A 22,486-nucleotide genomic window follows, 5' to 3' on the forward strand; every position below is an offset into this window, starting at 1 on the left:
TTTAATATTTTTCAGTTTTTAGGTTTTTGTATCATTTTAATATCTTACTTTTACTGGCCATTTATACCAAATATTTTATCAATATTGTCACAGAAAAATGACAAGTCAGAGTTTAATATACTTTATTTGAAGGACATGGATGTTAGAGAATTAATAGATTACTCATTAACTGATCAGAATAATAAATTCCTAAGCACAAGAAAAGTTACTGGCTCAGTTTGATGCAAGAGAAATCCAAAATCAAATTCCAATGCATGTATTTCCTCAAATTTTTAAGCTGCTGTGGCATCTGCTTGTCCACATTGAGAGCCATGGTGAGGAATCCATTTTATTTCTTCCAGTTCAAATGTCTTCAACAGAGACATCTTGGTGAACTGTGTGCAGATCAACCTGACAACATTGATTTAGAAATTTAGTGTTTTGGTATGAGGGAATGCTTCTACCTCATAGATTACTGGCTATTCACACTGAGATCCAAAATACAAGCGTCTTAGAATGTTTTGGAAATGTCAGATAGGAAGACATATCCACATGAAATTGCCAAGATGTTAGCATATATAGTGTCAATGAGTGTCAGAGCTGCTTGTTGTAGTTTTGTGCTATTGGCATGTCTAGGCCAGGTGGTAGGCCTTCTAGATATATATAGATTGCAGTTTAACCACCAGATGTTCTTAATTTGTTCAGATATCTTTGTTCCTCTTACCACTGTAAATTTAGGCTTTAGGAATGCTTGAGACATTTAAACTTTTGTCATGTATATGCAGTGCAATGCATTTCCAAGGTAGTTTTGGCTGCAGTTGTATAGTTGATAGGTGTTCTGGTCTTGAGGATAAAGAATTTGGGGGTCTAATCCCTTTAGTCTGTACTTGTGAAAAATTGTTGCATATTCTTTTTATTCAATGCCTTTAAGTGTTACAGAAAAGTGATAAGATAGTGTTCAGATCATCACGTTATTTACAGGATTTAAATATTAGAGAAGTAATAGAAAAAACTCAAATTAAGTAAAAGAATAATTGAAGCAGAGCATTAGCAAAGCTTCTGTGAGACTTACAGAATTTTGTTTTCAATTCGTTCAATAGATTTGATTAAACTTTTCCGTTTTCCATTACTTGCAACGTGGAATCCAAAAATAAAATTAAAAAAATGGGGTCCATGACTTTGTTTTTGAGATAAGATTGTTTCATGAGTGCACACGAGAAAGCAATATTGCACCAATTGCATAACTTTTTGTCATGCGATGTTTCATGGTCACTAGCATGTCTTATATTGGCTTATAGAATAAGAGTGCACTCTCAAAATTTAATGGATCGATTTTGATAAAATTTTGCCATTTTCCATTGAGATGAGGAATCCAGACATGTGTAATGTGGGTCAATTTAAATGTAAAAAATCCAACAATGAATTGATGATATTAAATTTTTGCAGTTAAAATTCAACAGGGTGGGGAGATAAAGGGGGATTGTGTCATATCTCAAGTAGGGTTGGACTTAATGATTTTACTCATTGATAAAAAAAATCATAAATGCTAATAAACTCATCTCTCTCCTCAAAATTAAGCTTTTTGCCATTTTATAATAATTAAAAATACAAAGTTTTTAATAATAAAATATCAAAACAAATAGCACCACCACAAATTTTAAATGTTGCCAGGAAGTTATGCAACTCATTGCTGGATATTTTGTTTTAGCTGGCATTATATACTAATGGATCTTATTTCCTTACCTTGGATTTTATACTTGTTTTAAGTTAAAAAGTTTTCTAGACAGTTTAGCTTGACCTTGTGTCTTGCCATTAAATAATACAATCAGCCATTACTGCACTGATTAATTAATGTTTGATTGAATGTTACTAGAACTTCATTTAGTGGAACTAATAACCTGTTGGTAAGTTTGTTTTTTCTTGAAGCTGTTTGCATTAAACTTGTAAAGATCTTTCTCTGATTAGTGATGCAAAGTTTCTCCAAAAATTAGACTACTGAAATTGTCAGTTCAAAAATTTGACACACTTTTTTTTTGTCTGCTTTTACATAGTAATTTCTATTTTTAGCAACATACATTTTAAGTATTTAAATGGTATGAAACTTAGTCTATTAGTTTAAATTACTGTTAGTTTCATTACATAATTTTTTTCTATAACAAATTATTTCTTAAATAGTTTGTAAAGTGAAACTTTTTAGTAGCATATTTAGTGTATGATGCTTCTAATATCCTCTTTACATAATTGAACATTCTGTTTTTAGTTTGATATTGAAGAAGATCGTAAAAAGGAGAAAGAGAAGAAACGATCTCGAACAAAAGGTGCTACAGTTGAAATACCGGTAAATTTAATTTCTTATTAAATATATACTTTGAAATTTGTTCCAAAATGTTCACAAAATGTCTAAACTTCAGCATATGAAAACACTAGACATGCCCTACACATTTCCAGCACAATATTTATAATCAAACAAATGGTTTTGACTTGCTTGATAAACTAAAATAATTATTCTAAAACAAATTGTTTTAATTTTGCTCTGTAACAGTGAACCTTAGGAAGGCTTATCAAGCAAGTCAAAAATGTTTCATTAAAATTTGTTCTAGAAATGTAAGGAAATGATCCCATCAAGTAGAAAATATGTAACTCAGTCCTAGAATTTTCAACAGTCAGCATGCTCTTCCTGGAATTTAGGAATTTCCTAGAATTTCCACGAGCTGATATATCAGCATGTTGGACATTTTGGACATTTTGGCATAAAACTGGGGAGTTGTCAATATATTGGCAAGTTTGGCATTTAAAGGGAATGATAGAAAAGTAAATTTAAATATTTTACTTGCTTTCTATTGTACTGATTCGATGCTGAATTCTTTAAATTTCTAAATGTGACCTTGAACAGTCTGCTTGGCATTGGACAAAGAATTAACTTGTTTTTGTTTTAAATAGGTTTCTGATGACAGATCTTTTTCTTATTAAAAATATTTTATAATTGGACAATTTTATATTTTATTTAATTTCTTATTCAGTAATTTTGTGAAAATTTTTTTAATAAGCATTTTCATATTATAGTATAATTTTTAATTCATTTTTAGACAATTCAGCCATCTGCTTTGCCAAGACCTCATCCTGTGGCTACTACACCATCAAAAACTTTTGATAATGGAGAAAAGAAAGTATCTCCAGTTAATGAAACACCACAATCTGCTTTGGATTTATTAGGTTTGGGTAAGCTAAGTGATACTTATTCTTCTAAACTGACTTGATTTCTGATTTGATTTTTTTTCCTGTTTTTAGATGCTCCATCCAGTCAGAATTCTGATGATTTATTTGATGCTTTTTTGAGTGCAACTCCTTCTACAAGTTCAAATTCTGCAACTTCATCATCATTAGCTAAATCATCAGATGTGAAAAAATCTGAAGAAACTGATTTTTTTAATCAAATATCTACATCAGAAACTCCTAAAAAAGCTGTGATGAGTAAAGAATCAATTCTTTCCCTTTATGGTTCTGGTAATGCTCAAAATCAACAATCTGTTTTTGGTGTACCAGGTATGTGATTGAAAATCTTGATTATTTAAAGATTTCTATAGATTATGCTCTAATAGTTCATTAAATTGAAAGGTTTTTGAAGATTTAAAAAGTTTTGGTGTCAATACAGGGTGCGGCGCCAAAATCCAGACAAAATTCAATTTCAAATTCCCGCCATTCTGTACCACCGGTAAATGTCGTGTTTGGCATTCAAATAGCTTGACATGTGTATTAAACCATTTTAACCGCGAAACAGTCGCCATGTTGAAACAAAGTGCTGAGTATAACCGAAGAGCCATGATTATCGAAAGTATTCGCGCTGGGCGCTCGGCGACAGAAATTATTCGGTTCTTCGGATACCCAAGATCGACTGTTTATGATGTCGTTGCAAAATACAATCAGTCGGAGAAGTCAAATGAAGGTTTTGCAACACCGGCAAGGAAAATTCACTCGAAGGAGCGCATTGTCAGAACCCCTGAAATCATTCAACGAGCTCAGGAGCTGATTTTTGAGGATCCAGGTCAGTCGATCCGAAAATTGTCGCTGGTTGTTGGTGTGAGCGAGAAAACTATGCGTAGAATCGTTGAGGAAGACCTCCGCTACAAGTTTTACACAATTAAAGTGAGACAGATGCTTTCTGAAGCTGCCAGGACAAAGCGAGTTGAACGCTGTAACCTGCTTTTGTGTTCCTTAAAAAACAATGCTGCCGGACGACTCAGATTTTTTTCTGACGAGAATTTTTACTGTTGATGCGAAAATCAATCGAAGAAATGATCGATGGCTTGCCCACGACCCAGAAGATGTCCCCGTTATTGCAAAAACAAAATTTCCGGCGAATGTTCATGTGCTAGGTGTTGTGTCCAGTGAGGGTGATGTCATGCCACCGTATTTCTTTAACAAAGGAGAAAATGTCACAAAAGATGTTTATTTGCATGCTCTGTCAAATGTAGTGAAGCCATGGATAGAAACTGTGTCATCTGGAAAGCCGTATGTTTTCCAGCAGGATGGTGCACCCGCCCACACAAGTCATTTGGTGCAAAATTGGTTGTCGGATAACGTCAACATGTTTTGGTCAAAAGAATTCTGGCCTCCCAACAGCCCAGATTTAAATCCTCTGGACTTCTACGTATGGAGCGTAGTTGAAAGGGTCACAAACAAGACCAGACATGCAAACATGACATCGTTGAGAGCTGCTATTGATGCGGCATTCACCAATATCGACCGTGAGACATTAAAGCGTGCATGCGCACGATTCAGATTGAGAATAGAGGCTGTCATTCAAGCAGGAGGGAGCTATATTGAATAAATGTATTCTGTATGACATTGCAAACAATGTGATTTAAAAAAATTTGTAAACCTTTTTCGTTTTTTCAATAAGAAATATGTTTGAAAAAAATGTGTAATTTGTCCAGATTTTGGCGCCACACCCTGTATAAACTAGTTAATAAAATTTAAATCTTACCTTTCATTCCAGCATTGAACTTTCCCTTCAGCTAACAATTCTGGGTTTATTTAAACTCTTCTGTCTTTTGAATTTGAACCTATAAATTTGATGCAATGTTCTAGTTCAAAATCAGTTATGTATTTCAAATTATCATTGATGTAGGAATCTACACTGTGGCTATCTTTAAAGTTTCATGCATTGGAAATGCTATCAGCATCTTTTCTAATATATTCACCTCATTGAATAAATCCAAAAATATTAGCTGAAGAAAAAGTTCAATGCTGGAATAAAAGATGGTAAAGATTTGTTCTCCAGTTTTAATAATTTGAAATTGAATTTAAACAAATTTTGCTAGAAGTTAAACAAATTTCTAGCAAAATTTACAATAAAGTGATTAAGCTTGAATTCAGATTTTTGAACAGATTTGAAATATATGGAATTTTGCATTTACAGTAAAACCTCACAATTGCCACCCATGGAAATGCTCCTGTAAAACCAGTGGTGATATTCAGCGGGTTCGCACAGGTTCGCCCGAACCCGTTGTTAAAATTTTCAATTTCCCGAACCTTGTTAAACACACGGAACATTTCTCAGTGGGTTTGTTTTTTTAAAAAAAAATATATTAAAATATGCGTATTATACTCTGTAATACTACTAAACTAGAGCCTTATATCCCGTTCGTACCGAGCATTTCAATCTAGATTGTGAGCAAGGTCAGGGAGTATGTCTTGGTGCGATCTCTCTCGACCGTTTCAATCGAGGTTTAATCGCGATCGATTCAAGAAAGTTCTTGATCCAGTCATAAGAGAGATCCCAGATTGCCATGTGCGCGAGATAATACAAGATGGCTGTCAAACACGTGTCGGGCTATGGACAGCGAAACAAAAAGTATAATGTATCTCGAGAGATGATGACACGTGTGTATTTCCAGAAGCGCCATTTCGCGGTAAAGATTACCCCTGCCTTAAAAAAAAAAAGGTCGACAGCCCTAAAATATTATCGTTACCTGCCCTTCACCCATGGCTCGTACGTTCCAAGTACGCCACTGATTGGATTGTTAGATATACGATTGCAAGAAAAGGTATTGTATTTATTTCTATTCAAAACTTCCATTTCATTTGTCGGTGATTGTCAGGGAAAAATTTTCTGCTAGCGAACCCCTTGTTAAATATTTTGAATATCACCACTGTGTAAAACTGCATATGTTTTTAATACAAGTCAACTCTATTTTGTGGCCACTTAAGCAAGATGGTCAAAATAGAAGCATCCTAAAATGACATCCCTGTTTTGTGAGACCAATTAAATTTAGGAACATGGGTCATGTTCCTAAATTTAATTTATTGAAAGTATTTTAAACAGAATTGAGCTTCAGTTTTGAAGCAGTTTGCTGAGATCCACATTAAACATTTAATAGCGTTTTTAATACAGCACTGTATAGTTCTGAAATAATGTAAATCAAATAGAATTACAAAATTTTAACGTAAATTTTTTTGAAAACATTATTTAAACATTTCAACAAAAAAATTTATGTTAAAATTTTGTATTCTATTTGATTTTTGTTGTTCTGAATCTGTACTTCAAAAGTTTTGTTCTGTATAGTGGTCTTTTTGGCTACTTGATGCTTAGCTACTTCAGTGCAGTAGCCACATACAAATCATTAGCTTCTGAATTGGGCTTTATTCAGTCATCTATATGATCCTTGCATCTTCAACCTGCTGCTTCACCACGTCGTCAATCTCCTGTGGTCATCTAGAGTACAGCTTGTTTCTCATATAGTCCCCAGACCTGAATAGAATAAACCAATATCTGACAGTGTCTTCAATAGTCCATTGTCACCATAAACTTTTGCTATATTTTTGAGTTGTCTTCAAAAAAATCAGTCAAGTCAGTGCTGATCTTCTGTCAAGTTAATCTGGTTTATTTTAATTTAGACTTAGAAAACTGCTTTGTTATGCCTCTCTTAAAAGTTTGTGTTCCCTCTAGGCTTGCAGCTTAGACGAAATAGAAGTACAGTAGGACCCCACTTAATGTGGGGGATATGTTCCTAGATAAGAAAGCACTAAATGAAACAGCATTTAAATGAGATCATTTTAATACAGAGTAAATAGGGAAAGTGGAATACATGACCAAAAATAAGCCAATTTTATATTAATTTTAAGTTACATATAATTATGCAAATTAATATCAAATATGTTAAATAACACACAAACATATGCAGACAGAAATGTAAAGTTTGTTTTTTGTGATGAAAGTCCCAGCTCTTCTGAAATTTTTGTTTTTTGTGATAGTTGTGTGGTTTCATTTGTTGCTTTCTTTTTCTTTCCTTAAGCAAATGTTGATAGCAGGAGATTGCATCCAGAATGCCTCATCTTGCTTTTGCCCTCCTTTCAAAATCTGGATCATTCACTACAGTTTGATCAATGATTTCGGTTATCATTACCAAACTTTTACTAAGGAAATCTGTAGAGAAATTCTTTGGGTTATTTGTTTTTAGAATCACTATTTTCCAGTTTGATGTGAATTCCTTGTTCTGTTGGTTCTTGAAATCATTGTTGGTAATGTTCTCACCAGAAACCTGCAGTAACTTCTCAATATCTGCTCAACTACATCTCTTAGTCCTGCTATATCGATTAGGTTGACAGTTTGGTCAACAATAGGCTCTTCTTGTTGAGAATTCTTTGATACCTCTAGCCATACCTTCTTCCACATTTCGTTCATGCATTTATCAGTTAATTCTAGCCAAGTGAAGCTGATATTGCCTATGGCATCCATGATGATATGTTTTTTCCAAAATTATACCAAACATAGATTTAAGGAAGGTACACTACAACAATTTGCCACCTTTTGCTGATTTTTTCATATTTGGGAATAATTGTATTATATATGAATCAATGAAATGCTGTGATAATTTGAATCTGTGTAAATTTTGAGCTTGTTTTTTTTTGTCTTCAAGCAGACTGGATTATATCGAATCAGTGTTAAATGAGGTCTTACTGTATATAATACTATAGTAAATTAATGTCTAGTTAGCACACAATTTAGTAATGATTAGTTTTAAGTTTGAAGTAGAATACTGTGTACATAAACTAGCCTTACAACTATTCCCTTATCAATCAAGAACTGTTATACTATCATTGATCAAAGACTCTGCCTTATCCTGACTTTCTATTCATCTTTTTATAATGATGGATCTGATTAGTGATATCACAATGGGTGCAATTGCCTGTGCTCATTTATAAATTTGTTAAAGTTTAGAATCTATCTTGCTAACAAATAATATGATATAGCAGAGAATTTTTCCTAATCAACAAAGTTTTAAACAAAATTGTGTAGCTTATTCAAAATCAATTGACAGTCTGTTTACTAGCACATTACCAAGTAAGTTTCCAGTAAGTAAAATGTTGTCTGTCCTTTTTTCCTGTCAAAAAATTACACCCCTAATTAAAATGCTCCAAACTAAAAAAAGTATAAAAAAAATCATTGGCATATTTATAAATATGCCAATGATTTTTTTTAATTAGGGGTGTAATTACACCCCTTCTTTTGAGGGTATTGCCAAAAACTACCACAAAAAAAATTCACATAAAAAATGAATTATGTAACAATAAAAAAAGACTTTTTTCTTTACTAGACATAACTGTTTACAAAATCTTTTTCCAAGACAGATGAGAAAAAAACATGTGAAAAAATACTTTTTAAAAATTTCCCACATTTATTCTCCACAACTAAGTGGTAGTGCCACATCTGACTGTTCCACTGTTGAAAGGTTAATATTACTCAACTGATGCCTTATTTTGTTCCTATGTAAACTTTTAATTCAAAGAAATTAATAACTGATTTCTTTGAATTGTTCTAAATAAAATTTTCTTCATTAATTTTTAATTTTTGCATCCCTACTCCCAGACTTAGAGCCTAATGGGATATTTGCCTCTGGTAAAGATAAGGTAGTTTCATCCATTACATCTTATGTATAGTGCATTTTGACTTAAATTATGCATTTTTTGTTAGGCATGATAGATCTAATGATATAATGATATATTCAGTATCCCCACCTGTACTAAAAAAATGATTTTAATTGTACTTAAGTTAGTACTATGAAACAGATTTAAAGGAAAATAATAGGCTTTATCCCATTCAAATTAATCAGATTCAACTGTGTATAACAATTTTTAAACTTTTCTATAATGATTTTTTAAAATGTATGTAAATATTATTACATTTTTTTCCAATTATTTACAAAAGTTATAAATTATTTTTACTCTGTACTTTTAACAATTTAAGGTATGTGACTAGTAATTACTGATTATTTCCATATAAAATTTACACTGATAATTGTTTATATAATAAATTATATAAATTTTTAATTTTTATATTTAGGTGGAATGTATGTAAATCAACAAGTCTATGTTCAAAATACACCTTTTGTAGCTGCAGTTTCTGCACCAATGGCTAATATGCCTAATGGGATACTAGGAATGCAGCAGAATACAGTTTTGCAGGTATGAAAGTTAATATATTTTAATTGAAAACATAATGCAGCACATGATGTGGATTAAAATTCTGATCCTTTCTGATGTAATTCATCTAAGGAACCTCTGATTGTTGCAAAAATTTAATTAGCAACTTTTTCATTTTTGATCACTAATTCATATTATATTTTTATTTTTCTTAATATTATTTTTAATAGCAATTAAAATCTGAAATTTATGAAATTTTATAAATTTGCTGATTTTAGAAATTTGCACTCATCTTAGGTTGTGATTGATACAATGGCCACACTTTATGATTAATTTAAAATCACAAAATTTAGAAGCTAAATAGAATAGCTGTACCAATTTATTGAGAAAAACACAAACATATCTTGGACTAATTTTATCAAAAAGTTAGAGCTTGTGGGCTTTTTTCCAAATTTATGTCAGTTCTGTTTTTGAATTTGCACTCATTTTACTAGGAATGTGATCTATGGGCTTGCATGAAATCATCTGAAAGCATTAGTAGTTTTTAAAATTCCATGGGAATACAGGTCAATCATCACTAATTCAGCACTAATTTTGGGTAGTGTAATTCCATTTTTCCTATTGCAATACCAACTTGCTGCTACTGTTTGAGAGTGCTTGACATTGCCAGATGTATGATGATTTGACAAGAACATTCATTTAATGTTCGTAATGTCTTTGTTAACCAACTTGTACTGATTTGCAGAGTATTTTAAAGATAGAATTAGATAGTTAGCTGTTGGGTTATGTATTTTATAACCTAACTATAAGTAATTCAGTAAAACCTCTTATCTAGCACCTTAGAAATCCCAATGATGCTGGATTAGTGATTAGTGATGGTCAACATGTATCTGGTTTTTATTTAAAATTCTGATTAATGGTTTATACAAGATTTACAAAGTCAATGTATTGTAATTTTACTGACAGGGATAACTTGTCAATATCTGTTTAATCCCTATTTTAGTATTAGTATTTCCTTGTTTTGATATGTATTGTAACTGAATGTTGCGGTTTTGTTTTAACCAAATTTTTTTTTGCCTTAATTATGCCTAGAATAATTTTTTTGTGCTGCTTTATTCCTACATTTTAATATTTTTATGTAATATGCTTGGATGTTTTATTTCAGTTTAAAAACTCTGTCGTGAGTTTATTACCTTGCTTTACATGTGTAGTTTGCTAGGTTCATAAAGACATTAAAACATTGTTTCAACATTCACCTGTTTTTCTTTCACAGTAATATATACATAACTTTAGATTATCAACCTAGTAGTGATTATATTGTTGCAAAGAAAATAATTTTATTAATTATTGAATGTTTATTAATTAATATTGAATGTTTTCTTCATACAAATGTAATTCTTTTTTTATTTTTTACTTTTCAATGATATAACCTAACTGGTGAAGACCATTGTAATGTTTTTCAACTTAAGGAGGGTTCCAAAAACCTCACATCATATCTTAAAATAATAAATTAGTTGCATCATTAGTTAATGTTTTAAAAGTAAAGTATATTATAACTGTCTGCAAAATAAAGTAATATTGCCTAATAATAATTAAATTGAAGATTTTTTGATCAAAGAAGAAGGGGCTTATTCCAAAATTATAATTATTGTAAGATGTTTTCCAGTTGAAGTGTGAGAATATTGAGCTGTGTGTTGAGAAACCAAAAATCAAATAGTTTTTGCCTAAAGACCACAAATGATTTTTTTTCCATTATAGTGCTTAGTCCTTAGTTAATTACAAATGATCTTGTAAATTGAGAATGTGAAAAATGAGAATTATTTCAATACTCTTCAATAGAGCATTCTGGAAAATTTTTGCATTTATCATTTAAATATTTGAAATTTTGAAAGATAGAACCCTCATGTAACATAATGAAAAGAATCCATTCTTACAGCACACATTAAAATTCATAGATGATGCAATATTTGAATTTTATGTCTGAATCTCTAATCAATGGAAAATGTTTTTCAATGATGGAAACTGGTACCTCTTCAATTTCTTTTGGACTTGAAATTCCTTTCCTGGAATTTTAAGTGGCTTCTGAGAACCACTAATATTTTTTTTTATTACAAATTGTTTCTCAAACTCTACAAAATTCAACTACCAAAAAATGTATTATTACTTTATTTGTAAACATCTGAAAAAAGAATAACTTATTGTTCAAAGTCATTCATAATACTGTTCAAGCAGTTTATAAAAGTGCAGAATAAATTCACCTCAGTGTTGATTTTTAGGTGTTTTTTGCATGTGTTGTAAATTTATTTCATGAATTAAAAATGAGTTAAAAGAAACAACTTTATTTTAATAAATGCTTCTTATTCTTAGTTTCTTATATATTATGCCTTTGTCCATTTTGGACTTTCTTATGAACTAGGACTTATTATACCAAGGGAAGAGAATCAAGCAATTATTTCAAATTAAATTAGATGTTTTAATTTTGAAATTGTTTCTCTTCCCTCAGTAAAACAAGTTTTAGTTCACAAGAAAGTCCAAAGTGGACAAACACACATAAAAGAAAATATATCCAAGAAACTAAAATTATGTTTTTATCAAATTTATGAGAGGATTTAAAATGTCTGAAATTGTAAATAGTCCTGATTTTTTTTAAGTTTCTTATGAAAATGAATGTGATAGAATGTTTGTTTTTCAAAAATAAAAAAAAATTCATATTGATCTTCAACTGTTGGAGCAGAATGTCTCCAAAATGTTTCTTGAAATTAACTATTTGTTTACAGTACATAACTTTAATACATTTTTAATTATATAGTAGTAAATTGCTTGACCAATTTCCAAACAAGGTTTTTCCCCCACCTCATTTGTTTAATTACATACACAAGAATTAGGTTTATATGCCTTAATTGTTGAAATGTATTAAAAAAATTGGTTTAAAATTTCCTGTTATATAATTGGCATGCACAGTTTCATCAACAAAGAACTTTGACTATAAATAGCTTTAAAGTACATATTCCATTTATAGATGAATCTCCAGAAAAATTAATTTAAAGTCTAGAAGAAACTAACTTTAGAAATTTAGTGGCTGTTATAAGAATTATCTTGTAATAACTATTAATTTTTAAATATAAAATTTACTTCAATACATTTTCATGGTGTTTCAAGTTTATAAATAGATTGGACTCAAATAGAATGAGTTTTCCCTAGTAATTTCAAATATAGAAAATGTTTATAAAATTCCAGACTTTGTTATATTTGACATTTTTATTAAATATGATTGATTTGAGTTTATTGAAATTAAGTTAATTATTTCAATTTTTTATAGTAAAAATAAGAATTTTATTTATGGATAACAATCTCTAGGAAAAAATTAATGAATTTGAGGAATTATGTAAATTTCTGTTTCTAGCCACCCGTTGCATCACTGCCTTCTACTAATCCTTTCCTTTCTATGGGGAATTCTGTCCCTGGGCAAGATTGGAATCAGCAATCTTCTGCATGGAATATTCCTCCTATTGGTGCTAATGGTACTGGAACTAATCCTGTAATGTTAACACATGAGTTTGGTCAGGTTAGTTTGATTTGTATAACCCATATTGCATTGATTTTCAATGAATGTTAACCATTAAATCAAAGCTTGCCTGCTTATCTTTCTTAGCTTGAGTTTTATTTTTATGGGTTAAACATTTTTTTTAACAAATGTGTTCATAGAAACATGTTTGCTCTAAAGATCTGATTCTGATAAAAATGAAATCAAGTTTTATCAAACTTTGATGATTGGGCTTTAAGCAGGAAAAATTGAAAAATGTGTCAAGCAATCTTAGAAATCTTGCACTTTTTTGGACATCATCATAATATATTGGATGTGCAGTACAACTTTGTATTGTAATGCATATCCAACAATATTGTATGACAAAATTATTTTGACAGTTGGATTTTAAAATTTTTCAATGTAAGATGAAAAGAAATTTGTTTCAAAAAAGATGTATAAATGTTAAAGATAAATAATAGCTATTGGAATAGTAAATATTAAAATTTACATAAAATTTAAGGTTTGTATAGAATTACAATTTCATTAATAAAGCTTTGTTTGATTACTAAATTTATAAACTGTTTACTACTGTATGTACAAAAAGAATTAGCCTATTCCAGCAACAATTTTATTTGATTAATATTTTCTTAGCTAGATCAGAGTTAAATGTTAAATAAAAATAGTTGCTGGAATAGGCTAATTCTTCATGTACATTTACAATAATCCAGTTTAAGATTAATATATGTTTACTGTATGTTATGATTAATCCTAGCAATTACTTATGGTTGGCTTTAACTGCTAAAATTGTGTCTGGCATGGAAAAAGTAAGGCTAATGTTGCTAATCAATGTTTTGTGATTCAGTCAAATGGAGATCCTAAAAACAATCGAATTGTCAACACATCATTTATAAAATCTTATGTATTCAATAGAAATTTAAATACTTTTCTCTTTTTACTTGGATTAAGATGAGGAAACAAAATCTCTACACACCTCTGCATGGTAGGCTTTATGTATGAAATACTATTACTTATAGCTGCAGCTAGATCAGAGCTAAACTGCTAAGCTTTAGGTGTTTGTTGGTGCATGCTGTTACAGTAATTGAATCTATACTAATATATCTAATAATAAACATTTCATATGGTTTTAAATTGCATCTAACACTATTATTTCATATCTAGGCACTAAGTACTTGTGTGATTCTAGCCTACCTCCATTCTGGCTTATCTGAACTTGGATAATTGGCTGGGTTACAGAGTTGTAGATATTACTTCCTAATGGGAGTCAATTCTCTAATGAAGATCATCTTATTCATAGTTTAAGTGAATGTTGTTGCAGTGAGATGACACGCTTGCTCTGTAATAAGTCATCTGTTGTTCCAGCTGCAATGATAGTTCTTCAGAGTACAATTTTTCTTTACTGTATGTGACCCTAAGAATGGAAAAGTAAACAAACCTTTCCATTCTTCTTTTTAAACTTAAGGTTTTTTAATTAAATACTTATTTGACAAACATTAGGAATGAAATCAGATCTGTTTACTTCGTAATTTTGAATTTTAGGAAATAGTTACAAACCCTACCAATTACATTTAAATTTGTTTTTTGTCATAGTATGAGGCAAAATTCAGTCTTAACCAGAAAATCATCTATTAAATCAAACAATTTTTGGCTGTCTCTGCAATCATCATCAGGATATCTTATAATAGAATGTTCAAGCATTATGTATTAAATCAACTTACAACATTTGAATTTCTAATATTAAAAATTTGAGTTGAATTCAGTTGAGAATATATATGTAAATGTATATCTTAATTTTTTATATTTTTTTGGTGCTAGTTTCCTTTTGAATTCACTTCAATAAATGTAGATTTTCTAAATGTAAAGCTGTTTTACAAAGTGATCACTTTTTTTCTTGCAGCTTGTCTAAAGAGATACCGTTTTAAGCCAGAATGTTTATAGGGTCACACACAGTTCATGTACATATAGGTTTTACTGTACATAGTTCATAACCGTTCACATTAATGATCATTGTAAGAATGATTCAAAGTTCATAAGGAAAAAAAATAACTAATGAATTGCTATGCCAAAATTCAATATCAAGATAACAAATGACATGGATTAAGAACAATGTCAGAATTCAAAGTCAGTCTGAGTAGTGTCCACCCTAATAAGACAGACCAAAATGAAACTGTGTGAAAAATATGAATGATATCTTTGTATTAAATATTGACTTTGAATATACCTTATCTTTGTTAGTTTTGTCATAATACAGGGTGTCCATAAAGTCCATGTACAATTTAAAAAATTTATAACTTTGTAAATAATCTTTCACAAATATTAATAATGTATTGGAAATAAGAAAAGCTTTTTTTTTATTGTTTTATTTTATTGTTTTCACATGTTTACCATCATCAGTAATACGGTTTTGGTCGACAGGCATAGTTGCTGAATTTGGGATTTTCAGTTTCCCAAATTTAGCAGTTATGCCTGTTGACCTTTCCACTAATGTGAAATGTTACTTCATTAGAGAACATTAAACTACTCACAAATGCATCATCATTGCTGATTTTTTTTTTTTCATTGAACTGATGGCAAAGTTAGTCGTGCATGATAGTCCTCTTCTAACCATATTTTGATGAAATTGAATTTTGTAAGTTTTGTAATTTTACTTAAAACTAGGTACATTAAGCTTTCTAATACTACTTAGATAATTTTTTTTTTCTATCACAAATACTAATAGTTATAAATTTATTAAATTGCACATGGACTTTATGGGACACCCTGTATTTTTACAAAATGTGCTGTTTAACAGATGGTCATCTGGCTGGCTAGACTTGTGGTAAAAGCATCTTTATTATTAAATAATTCTATTCAGGGAATGAAGTTGATAAGCAGGTCATTTTTGTTTGTGTCTCAGTTGTCATTTGGCAGTTGTGTAGTTTAGATGCTAACAATTCATTATGCAACATTTAATGCTGCAACAATTTGTAACGATAGTTTAAAATACTTTATCAAAATGGAATGTCTGTTTTGAATACTCAAGACTTTTTTCATAAACTGTGTGCCTTCAAAGTCCATTATATAGCCTTTATTGGGGATTAAAAAATCCCAGATTGATCTGTGAACAACTTCAATACTCTTGTAGATTGAATATTAGTATGGTATTTGGGTAAGCAGCATTATTGTACCAAAGTGTTGGTTCATAGATATATACTGTTGCTGGTGAATTGTGGTATCATGCAATGTTGGGAACTTTTTTTGGCTTGACATTAATCAAGGTTCACAGTATGTGGTTTTAATGGTTGCTGATACATTCTAATAGTTCATACTATGATACACAGTGACAATGCATTTCTTGGCCTCCTAATGTTAAAATTTAATTGATTGGCCCAATTTATCTGATTTGACTGCTGCTTTTTTTTTCTTTGGCAGTACTTAAAGGAAACTGTTTATAGTAACAAGTCAATAATTCAACAGCTTAATAACATTCTATGATTCTCAAACACAAGATCATGCTACTATTTAAACACTTGGCATTTTTTCATCTTTATTCAGTTGATTTAACTGAATAAAGATGAAAAACGCCAAGTGTTTAAATAGCAGCACAGTCTTGTGTTTGAGAATCATAGAAAATTATAAAACACTGTTTTGGAAAATAGAGCTTAATAACATGTTAGGAAATCCAATAAATTAATCAGGAAGAATGCCAAAATGTAATAATAAAGCCAGGTGATTTGCTGAATTATTGGGCTATGATTAGGCTAAGTTAATTGGATATGTTAGGCTCAAAGACCGAAATTGCTCATTGAGCGAAAAAAACAACTACAACGCATTGTGGCTAATTCAAAATGACCACAGAGCGAAATTCATGTCGTGGCTTTCATGATATTTGACCACGATGGGTTCAGGTTAGGTTGGTTAGGTTACTTGGTTACTTTTCAACAACATGTAATCATTTGTGAAAATCTGTTGCAGTGCTCGATATGTCAATGTTTTCTAACAACTAATTTACTAAAAATAATTACTTTGATTTATTAATAAAAGTTCCTGACAGTCTTTTTTATGAGAATCAAGAATGTTTCAGTTATGTATTTTTATAAGAACTATTACCATGACCTTCAAAATACTAAATTGTTTGCAGGGAGGAGATTTAGAAGCTATATATCTCTGCATTTTTGTTGTAAATTAACAAAGGCAGTACACCTTGTATAACTCCAGCAATATATTTAATTAAACGTGTTTGACCAACTATCATAGGCCTTTAGTTGGAACAAAGATTTAAATGAAAAAAGAGCAAAAAGAACATTAAAAAAAATATACTATATGCAACAGAAATAATTTACAACATAGATTAATTTGTCATAAAATTGATATGGTGAAGTAGCAATATTTCTTTAGAAAATGAACAGTTTTATACTCATTTAGGTGCATTATTTTTTTATCTCCCAACCTTACTTTTGTAATCTTCCTTTTTATATTTTTAGCAGTTTCGTAAATATGGAGCTTGTGTTATATATAAACTCATAAGATTTTTGATGCCATATTATAATATTTTATTTTTCTTGTACAAATTTTAAAAATTTTAAATATTTTGAAATTAATAAAAGTCCTTATTAAAGATTGTTCCATGAAACTTGAATTCTTTTCATTAAAATAATTTATATTTAAAAAAATCTAAATTAATTTTATTATAGTTGCAGCAGCAGGTGGCTTCCCTTCAAATAAGTGGTAATCAGAATTGGAATTTAGGTGCACCATCTGGTGGTATTAGACCCACAAATACTACATTAAATATTGCTGATCAGACAGGATCTATACCAACTTGGCCAGCTGGTCCTCAAGGTCAAACTCTATCAACAAATCTTTGGCAGTGATAAATGGTAAATTTTCTTTTAAATTTAAAGATTTCTTTTGAATAAATTTTTACTGCATTAGGTGGCTGTGGAGTTGACAGAATGGTTTTTTTTAAGACACATTCTTTATACATACATCTAAAGTATTTGAAATATCCATTTTGTTACAAAAAGTTTTCAAATCTAAGGTGAAAATAAGAATTGCATCTAAACAAAAAAAATTAAATTTAAAACTATAGTCAAAAATTTGAGTATCAATTTTGCCAGAAAAAAATTTATTCACTATGATGATATAATTTATAACATATTAATGTTAACTCTCAACTTGGAGCATATGTATCCAAAAATACATGGTGGTTTTTTCCTATGAATTTCTCAAAATAAATAACAATTGAACTGTGGGGCTTTGTATTAGTTCTCAACTTATGTTCTGGAGGGATTCCTATGTTTGTTTTTAAGTAAAAGTTCAGAACTAAATTTTACTAAAAACAATACCTTAGTACCACCTGCAGTAAATTCTCTTGCAGCATGATAATGCTGTACTCTTGATAAAATAACAATGTAGAATATTTAAACTTTGCCACAATGCTACACTTTTTTTTTTCTTAGTTTCAATGACTAGACTAATACCAATTCATTTCAAATGGGCCATTGCAACTATTTTTAATAATGCGATTTTCTCTCTTTGATGATGATCCCCAGCTTTCTCGCTATCAAGCATGATAAGAAATTTAACACTTTTCAATTTTACAACAGTTAAAATTTGTTTATTATGTAGCAATACCATTTAGTAATTGTTGTCCAAACATTTATTTGGTTATTTTATTATTTTTTAAATTATTAAATTTTAAATTTGTGCATTTAACATCATGTAGTAAATTACTGAATTCTTGGTGGTCCATTCATTATTTTTTCTAGCAGTTCATTTCCCATCATTCCCATATAAACATTCCTGTGTAAACAATCGGCAACAAATTTTGATATTTTCTGTAATATTTCGAGTGATGTCTATTTTTAAAATTATGTATCAGATTGTTACAATGTGTGCAACTATCTCACAAAAAAAATAAAATTGTAGAATTCATTACTGGCAACACTAGTCATTAAATCTAAAAGAAAACATTCTCCTGAGTGCAAGAAAAGAGTGTTAGTCATTTGACCCACTACTGACACAGCCTCATATAACAACTCTTAAGTATATATAAAATATAATACATGGCTGACAGTAATACATTTAATTCTTGTATAAATATATAAAAACAACGTTTAACAAGCAGTCTACAAAGAAAGGTCACCTCCGTATTTGTGGAAATGTGGACTTGTCAACTGGTAGCAAACGACGGACGAATAAACAAAAAGCAAAGTAATTTGTTAAACGTTGTTTTTATATATTTATACAAGAACTAAACTCTTAAGTAATTTGCCTCTGCTCTGCCAAGATGGCACTACAGAGTACAAAGAGAGAAACTTAATCATAGGCAGGCCATGCACCCAGCAAACACTGGGATGGCTGGACAGACAGGTCAGACCTGAGTTATATGCTCTTGGCTCTGGTATGACCCAATGGGGACCAGCCTTCCTTGCCTTCCTCACTCTCGAGTCCAACCCTCTTATGTGGACTTATTTTTCTGTGCAGCCTGTACTGCACTAGAGTGCTCTACCATTGAGAGTATTGCTCACACCTTAATGGTTGGCAAGGTCTCCTCCCCTAGATAAGGGGGATCCTGCCTGGTGTGTCTACTGGACTACAGGTTGAAAAGACCCAAGACAATTTCCATCAATTCCTTTGAGGTCTCTAAGCTTCCTTTACTTGCTGCTAGTGTTTGGAGTACTTGGTCTTTGGGCTTGTTCCAATCAATGATTACCTATGGAAGTCTTCCATAAAGGGGCACTCAAGTAACATAGTGTCTTGCATCATCGTACGGACACCCACAGGAGCGGCAACCATCTCCATGTCCGAATTTAGACTTGAAGTACTACTGCCACAAAAGGGAGTTTTTCAAAACAAAGTAATAAAATGATTAGCAGTTCCTTGACCTTTACAGTGGAGAACAGCTGAGTCTATTACTTTTGTAGGAGATAATACAGCTTTGCTACCCTGAACATGAAAGATAATACAATCCTGTAAAATATAATGCAATTCTGATGTCAATAAGAGAAAATTGAAATTTGATAAGTTTAGTTTTTTGTATTGTAAATACAAAAAACTAAACTTATCAAATTTCAATTTTCACTTATTCAAATTACAAAAAAATATACAAAATTTTTTTTAAATCCACAAGTGTTTTATACCGTTAGATGATAGAGAAAATGTAGAAATTGAAGATATAATCGTAATCAAACATGTACATCTGTAAAAATATAAAAATTGCATTAATTTGCACTCCTACAGATAAGAGCTCACTTAGGGCATGTTTAAATGCAAAGATAAGATTTAAGCACTGAAGTTATGAAAAACTACACTTAAATTTTAAGTAAAAAATATTTTTTCACTTCATTTGTTGAATTATTTGAAAATTTAAATAATTTTATTGAAATGATTAGAGGTGACCAAGAGATTAAACACCACTAGCATATATCTTTCAAAAGACGACATGAAGACTTAGTTTAGTTTATAATTCTAAGTGTATATCCCTATCTAGTGATTATTGATATGTTAAAGCATATTTATTTTGTTGGTAACAATTGGTGTTCAAATGGTCAGATTATTTTTGAGATTTTTAAGACTAAGTTTTTACATAAATTTTTTATAACAAAAAAATTTATTTTGTAATTTAATGTGGTTAATTTTTTTTCAGATCAATTTTAAACATGTTTATTTGAAGATAAATCCTAATTCAATGGCCATCAGCAGTGCTGTACAGATGTACTGTATCACTGATTAAATCTCAGGTTTTCTTCTGTTGTAAATTGCTTATCAGAAACTGAATTTTTATAGCATTTTTGTTGTTAAAATAATTCATATTTAAATAGCTAGATATTAATTACATAAGTACTTAGTTTCAAAAGTCTAAGCATCATATCATCGTACAAAAAATTTCATTGAATTGTATTTGAGGTCTTCACAATATTATAAAAAAAGTATTAATTTAAATCATTTAAAATATGTATATATTGTTAAATTTTAGGGAGAATAATTATTACATATGTTAAAAAATTTTCTGCCTTAGTACTTCTTAAGTACTTTATTTCCACTATATCACATTGTTTTACAGATAGTTTAAACTAATAATAGTGTACAGCTTAGAGTGAAGCCCACTTACTATTGTACAAATAGTCTTGTGAAATGAAAATCATTGTTGTGTAAATGAAATCTATACTCTTAAGGTAATCATATTTAGTATATAATTTTATGCAGCAATAGAGATTGGCCAATTGACTTTATAAGAGTATGTATATAAATGAGAGAGAATTACTTCACCATTTAAAATATGCTGAATTATTTTAGGAAATCAGCAATTAAAAGAGGTATTTAAATTTAGTATTCTAATATTTATCCAAAAATAATAACCTAAATTATTTATTTTCTTATAAAATATATCCAATAGATTTATTATAAATGTAAAACAGTAAAATGACATTTTTATTGTACATGGTAATTATATTACAAACAGTAATCAAAAACCAGATGATTTAATAAAATTAAACAGGATATTTATACAAATAGAGAATTATTGTAAAATTTTGGATTCTTAATTTTTTTTAGTATTTGTTCTATTTAAAGTGATCTAAAATTTTTTTACTCAGATTAGTTTGTAAATTCTTTAATTTAAATGATTGATATTGTGCACTGTTGATACTCACTTATATTATTCATTCCTTGTTTGTTTTTATTATTTTTATAAAGAAATTGTATCATATTAATGAGAAATATCTACCATTTGCAATAAGTATTTGTAGTTTAGGATGTTATTAAATTCCCTCAGTTTTGTGGGAATATTTATTTCACAAGTGATATAAATTATGTAAAGGATGTCTTATTTGAAAAAATGAAATAAAACTTCTAGAAGTGTGATATGTATATTTTTAAGCTTGTTTAATTGTAATTTTGAATTACGTAGTTTCTTGAAATTTCGTTTAATAAAATTATATTAAGATTTTGTTATGTTGTAGTTAATTGAATAATTCACATCTATTCATCTCTGCAAAATAACTTTGGAAAAAAAAATTGCATAATAAAAGCTTGTCTAATTTTTAAATAACTGAATACAAACTGATAACTGACTAATTTAATAAATTTAATAATGATTTTTTTTTATATCCAAGACATCTACAGAACTTATTCTATAACATTGATTTAAATCTAGTAGTTAGTTTAAAAAATTAAATGGAAGATAAAGAATTTAAAATTTCAATCATTTGAAATAAGAAATTTTATTCAAATAATTCAGCTGTAATTTGAAAAAATTGTAGACCTATAAATTCCTACTGTCTCTTTCCTTAATTTCAAATAAACACCAATGAAACCCGTTAATATAAGTAACAACACACCCAACAGCCGTAAGTGAACAGTTTGCGCAAGAGATGGCGCTACTAAAATTAACCTGTACTTACGGCTGTTGGGTGTGTTGTTCCTTAATTTCAAAAACTGAGTTAGATGAAAGGCGAGACCAGATATAGAAAGCTTAGGGGCAAGAGGCCCCAATTTAATTATATACAAACTTCTGATGCAAATTGGAAGTCACATTATTTCAATTCAAAAATTTTT

General features: G+C 29.8%; 1 protein-coding gene across 3 annotated transcripts in view; it reads left to right on the forward strand.

Moving 5' to 3' along the window:
* The window catches only part of LOC136975097 (stromal membrane-associated protein 1), a 42,425-nt gene extending 20,546 nt beyond the window's left edge, over positions 1-21,879 (forward strand). Inside the window, exons 5-11 of one of the 3 annotated variants that reach the window (XM_067270097.1) lie at positions 2,240-2,317; positions 3,066-3,192; positions 3,268-3,522; positions 9,323-9,444; positions 12,806-12,967; positions 17,620-17,805; positions 20,577-21,879. In XM_067270097.1, coding sequence (XP_067126198.1) covers positions 2,240-2,317; positions 3,066-3,192; positions 3,268-3,522; positions 9,323-9,444; positions 12,806-12,967; positions 17,620-17,799 — 924 coding nt within the window. In that variant the 3' untranslated portion in view covers positions 17,800-17,805; positions 20,577-21,879. Of the gene's footprint in view, positions 1-2,239; positions 2,318-3,065; positions 3,199-3,267; positions 3,523-9,322; positions 9,445-12,805; positions 12,968-17,619; positions 17,806-20,576 lie in introns of all 3 variants that reach the window. The other 2 variants (XM_067270096.1, XM_067270098.1) reach the window with 2 other exon arrangements.
* Positions 21,880-22,486: the final 607 nt, after the last annotated feature.

The sequence above is a fragment of the Centruroides vittatus genome, unplaced genomic scaffold, assembly GCF_030686945.1.
Source record: "Centruroides vittatus isolate TY-2023 unplaced genomic scaffold, ASM3068694v2 contig_364, whole genome shotgun sequence".
NCBI classification, from domain to species: domain Eukaryota; kingdom Metazoa; phylum Arthropoda; class Arachnida; order Scorpiones; family Buthidae; genus Centruroides; species Centruroides vittatus.